At 40.4% G+C, this 5,519-nt stretch overlaps 1 protein-coding gene across 1 annotated transcript; it reads left to right on the top strand.

Moving 5' to 3' along the window:
- Window positions 1–509: 509 nt before the first annotated feature.
- On the top strand, window positions 510–4,924 carry cav4b (caveolin 4b). The gene is made up of 4 exons (XM_018725538.1): window positions 510–792; window positions 2,586–2,770; window positions 3,211–3,398; window positions 4,104–4,924. The coding sequence occupies exons 2-4, from the start codon at window positions 2,594–2,596 to the stop codon at window positions 4,252–4,254; spliced, it is 516 nt and encodes a 171-aa protein (XP_018581054.1). The 5' UTR covers window positions 510–792; window positions 2,586–2,593; the 3' UTR covers window positions 4,255–4,924.
- The last annotated feature ends 595 nt before the right edge of the window (window positions 4,925–5,519 follow it).

Below are 5,519 nucleotides of genomic sequence, written 5' to 3'. Positions count from 1 at the left end.
TATCACAGTAATAAAACATATAGATTCTGATTTGGTGTCTGCATGGTTTTCATGGAGTTCAGTTCCTGAATTGTGACTCTAAATGCGCACAAAGCCTTGTTTAATCTGTATAGACTCACAGCCAGTGCATACAGTAAAGAAAGGTGTAAAGTAATAGTTCACACTAGATGTATTTCTGGGTGGCAGTACAAGCATCCGCCATGTCTCTTACATCCTGCATTTTGAAACCGATCACCGACTCATCCTTATATTTGCAGGTGATAGAAGGTGCATGTATGGAGGGCTCTTCATTGTGCCTCCAAATTTATCTCAGTGTGCGCATCTGTTTATAGATGCCTATATATGTGTGGAGGGGGGGTAACTCTTATCGTGTAATCTGAGATCCCCCTCTCACCCCCCACCCCTAATCATTCCAGCTCCCAAAAATAACCCCTACCTCAGCCCACTAATTCTGTTCAGAGGCCCGGACGGAGCACGCGAAGAAGACGACTATCACAAAGGGACGAGGACACAGACATAGGACAGGGGCGGGAAGATCTTTCAAGACATTTTTGTGGTCGCATTCTTCTAGACCTGCATGTAAAACACTTGTAAAATAATTTAGAAAACTTCGAATTACTGTAGTGCATTATCACTGAAAGCGATCGGGCTTTTGCTGCGGGTTGCAGGACAGGAAATCACTTTGAGTTTAGTAATTATTTGATTCGATGACAAGTCGTTCTTAATGCTACTGTAAAGAGGCAGTTTTATCAGCCTTCCTTGGAGTGTTTGGATGGTATTTTCCTCAATAAGGTAAGTTCAAGTGAATTTCCTGGAGCTAAATATAATCTGACAGATGGACTTACTGTACTCCCAGCAGTGGCTCTGCCCTTTATTATGTTCTAGAGGAGCCTCGTTGTTGGTCTGAACAACTGTATATCTGTGGTACTGCTTTCATCTAATACAATGTCACTATATTCTGTTTTCAAAATATTATTATTACAAGAACATAGTCATATTGCTGAAATTCTGAAATTCTTTAATGACTGGACAGTACAACTGGTATGTACTGGACGCTCTGAGATGATGGTGCTACACATGTACTTTACAGAAAAAGGAGTGAAGATTGGTAACGCTGGAAAATTAGTTCGATCTTAGGTTCATGCACGGCTGAGTGGTTTATTCGCAGCCGTTTAGGCATCAGTCCAGCTGCCATCATCATATACTGTACAAGTACAATCGTGCACTGCTCATACATTAAGGTGACATTCAGTCAAGTGAGAGTTAACCTCGCATGGTGGATGCTGGTTCAAGATAGACTTATGCTTGAACCACACACACACACACACACACACACACACACACACATTTTCCGAACCGCTTGTCCCATACGGGGTCGCGGGGAACCGGAGCCTACCCGGCAACACAGGGCGTAAGGCTGGAGGGGGAGATGCTTGAACCAATACCGGGTAATCAATACGGTAGCAATATAGCAATTTATTGCTTTTCTTGTAGGATTAGGTACTCCGTTGTTGAGTGAAGAGTAAAAATGGTTGCTGCATCAAGGGTGCTTTTGTGTTTTACGTATGCTGACAGAGGAAACATACCAACATGTCCTTCTTTGCACAAGGTCCTTTTTTTACTGTAGTTGTGTATGAAAACCATTATTATATTGGAAGCGCCATCAGAAAAAAACATATTTATGTTCACTTATTTAGCAACGGAGGGAGAATTACATCCCAAGAGAGGGCAAACATTAAAGATATCGTACAAGGAAATTCCAACACATTTCTGTGTATATCTTGTTGTATTCCTATACATCTTTATAACCAACTGCTAATCCTGTCAGAATTCAAAGCATCCTTTCTTGTTAGCCTTATAGTTTGAGTCTGAGAAGAATGTATTTTTTTTTTCCAGTGAAAGACATTCTTTTCGCAGACTCCACATGACTGATCCATTACAGCGTGCCTCAAAAACACCATTTATGTTAGCTGGTCATGAAAGTGCATGTAAGTTATTTAGGAGTATTTCTTGCGCTCTTACTACTAGACTGAAATCTTATCTATGTGGTGCAGCCCTACTACTCATACAGGCTTCCCTGCCCCTCTGGTCCATTTGTTGTTCCTCTTTTGGTCCACTGGTGGATTTGAAACTACTTACAGACATTCATTCACATTCACACACACACTGTCTGAACTGCTTGTCCCATACGGGGTCGCGGGGAGCCGGAGCCTAACCCCGAAACACAGGGCGTAAGGCTGGAGGGGGAGGGGACACACCCAGGACGGGACGCCAATCCGTCGCAAGGCACCCCAAGTGGGATTCAAACCCCAGACCCACCGGAGAGCAGGACCCGGTCCAACCCACTGCGCCACCACACCCCCCATAGACATTCAAGTCCATGGGCATTTATCAAGCTGAATTAAAGATTGCAACAAATAAATATTTTCTGACTGTAATCCTTCAAGTACACTGAAGATCATCTGAGTTAGCAATGTTACTATTTGTCTTTCTGTACTTTTACAAATGTGGTTGAAAGGGGAAGAAACAAACATTTTATTCTTTTACTCTGAGGCTGATATTTGTGTCTCCATGAACTGACTTAGACAACAACATGATGTCAGACGACTACCTGGTGGAGTGTAAGATAGATGATGATGAGGATGACGACGACGACGAAGAAAGGTTGCACCAAACTCCGCCCCCACCTGCACAGTTCTCCTCATCCACGGACCCCTTTCTGTCTCAACCTGAGACCAGAGACCCCTATGACATCAATCAACACCTGAAGGTACCATTAAGGAACATGCCAGAAAAGCCCAGAATGAGAAATTGAGCAAATGTATGCTTATGGAGTGAATACCATTGAACTGTTATTACTCCCTTCATTGTAACTTCGTCCAGTGTGACTTAAAATTGGGTAAACTGAGGTTCAATATTTTTGCTAAGAATATTAACACGGGATCCACTGATGACGTGATCTAAAAACTGTCAGGCTGCTCCCCAAAATGTAATCTGTTTTTCTGCCTGCTGTATGTTGTACTTATAATGTCTATATATCCACTATACATATGTATTTTTATTAGTCTACATATCTATATATATAGATATATATATGTGTGTGTGTGTGTGTAGACTAATGAAAGCACCTACTTCTTCTTTTATGGAGGACCAGCATCTGAACTTTGTTGCTCTGAATCTCACTTTGGTTCCTCACCCTATTTGTTTCAGATTGATTTCAGCGACGTGTTAGCAGAGCCGCCGTCCACTCACAGTGCCGACCGGGTGTGGATCTACAGTAGCATTGGCTTTGAGTCGGTGCGAATCTGGAGCTACCGCTGCATCTCTGCTCTGTGCGCACTGCCTTTGTCGCTGCTCTCCGGGTGCCTCTTTGCCTGGCTCGCCTGTCTGCACATCTGGTACTTTCACCCTTCTCAGCGACTCACCTTAATTTTCAGGAAGTGCCGGTGAATCCAGCAAAACTGATAACTTACATTATAGAGATCATTTTCTGAACCAAATAATGTAATGTCTTCAAATCTGGATACTAATGTCATAACATAGCCATTGATACAAAACTAAAATTACAATAAAAGAAAAATCTCCAACACAATTGTGCTGAATTCTGCCCCAATATCCACTGTTCAGCCTGTTTTAAAGAACCCAAAATTTTCACTGCTTTTTCATATTTGTGCTATTAAACATAACAGCATAATATCTTAGAATTTATTTTTACTTTCTGTGTTTAACAAATTCAAAAGACTTGGAAAAATTCCACACAAATTTAAAAAATGTAAAAATGATTGGCCACTGTCAATAACATCCATCCATCCATCCATCTATCCATCCATCCAAGTAAAATAACCGCTTGTCCTGAGCTGGGTCGTGGTGATCTGGAGCCTATCCCAAAAGCACTGAGTGCAAGGCTCAGGTAGTATCAATGACATAATTTATTTACTTCTGAGAGAAAAAAATTACTCCAAAGCCCTTAAAAACTCCAGATTTATGCCACAAACTATTGACAATGCATGCTCCAATCTGGCGATTCAAACAATGTGATGGGCTGACCTTACCATCTCTTTCTTTCTTTTCTGACATTCCTCTCTCTCTTTTGCTGCCATTAGGTGTGTGATGCCCTGTGTGCAGGTGTGTCATTCCTGTCTCCCTTGCATCCGTTCACTATGGCTCAGTGTGGTCAACATTTTCATTGCCCCGTTCTGCCTGTCCGTCTCCCGCTGCTGCAGCTTCATCTACATCTCACTGTCCAAAGAGTGACAGAAGACCAGAAAGGGGCTGGAGTGAGACCACCATTCTCTCATCCTCTTACAAATTATTACTATGGAATGTATTTGATTGGGCCATGCTGGCATAACCATAAAAAACTTTCAGATAGGTATCTCACAAAAACAGATGAAAATGTTTTTTCATGAGGGGCTCAGGATGGAAAACAATATTAGAGAGGAGTGTGGAACCAAATTGCAATAAAAGCAGCTATGCAAGCTTTTATTTATTTTATTATTCTATATATTTAACAAGCCATTAGTTTTTACAGGAATAAGAGGATATAATAACTTTTCCATAGCTCAGTGTAAACAATAACCTGGATAAACCTTATTCCTGAAGCTGAGGCTTACCAAGACACTTAGTGTCCACCCATGCTGAAGGGTTTAGTAAGGAGCAGGGGTTCATAAACCGCCCAATGTACAGTATTAACCAAGCAAAACCATTTGTACTGCTAGATTTTTTTTAAATACAGCATTTTTGTTTTATAAAACATTTGTTGATCTCATGTTATTAAAGTATGACTCCTTAGCCTGTTGTCAGTGAAAGAGCCACCAAGTTCTGCACTCCACTAAGCAGAAACTTAAGTTTTTGCTGAGTTTACTGCACACCCCTCCACCAACTCATTTTGTCCCAGCAGTGAAGTCATGTGTAAGAAACGAGTTTGAAGGCATATTACAAATGTTGTCCTTCACACCTCAAATCAACTAATTCGGTTGTAAATGCTGTGAAAATTACTAATTTTTTAAAACTAGATTTTATATCTGAACAAACTGTGATCTACTTAAACATGTCCCAGATTGTGATTATCTAATTAGTTAACACTGAATAGTTCTGGATAGCTTAATAAATAGATAATAAAATAATTTCCATTCCAACGATTTATTTTACCATAGAATTAATGTTTATCTGGTATTACTGTAACATAATTAAAGGAAAAATGTTAATTACATGTTATTTAATTCTCCATGGTGGTTTGAACAGGAGTATTTTAACATGCTATGAGTCATATAAGAACAATGTCTGGATAGTAGGAATGAAGCAAAGGCAGTGTAAAGTACCTTCCTTCATCTTTACACTGAATGTTAGTGGATTGTGACTGGATCCGTAACTGCAAGATATGTTTCCAAGCCTAAAATTTTGCTGAAAAATGCAAAGTAAGATTTATCTCTATGGATTCATCAAAAAAGGGGAATTAAAAGCTGTTTTACAGAAACTTTGTCCCCTCACATCCCCTCAGTAGTGATCACACTCCTGTA

Source organism: Scleropages formosus, chromosome 22 (genome assembly GCF_900964775.1).
Source record: "Scleropages formosus chromosome 22, fSclFor1.1, whole genome shotgun sequence".
In the NCBI taxonomy this organism is placed as follows: domain Eukaryota; kingdom Metazoa; phylum Chordata; class Actinopteri; order Osteoglossiformes; family Osteoglossidae; genus Scleropages; species Scleropages formosus.
This window is presented reverse-complemented; position numbering and strand designations above follow the sequence as displayed.

What these genes read in the sequence shown, in the direction of transcription:
- cav4b (XM_018725538.1), top strand. Translation starts at nt 2,594, where the DNA reads ATGATGTCAGACGACTACCTGGTGGAGTGTAAGATAGATGATGATGAG. An exon ending in ACATCAATCAACACCTGAAG is followed by an intron (nt 2,771 to 3,210) that starts GTACCATTAAGG and finishes TATTTGTTTCAG; the next exon opens with ATTGATTTCAGCGACGTGTT. An exon ending in CTCGCCTGTCTGCACATCTG is followed by an intron (nt 3,399 to 4,103) that starts GTACTTTCACCC and finishes TGCTGCCATTAG; the next exon opens with GTGTGTGATGCCCTGTGTGC.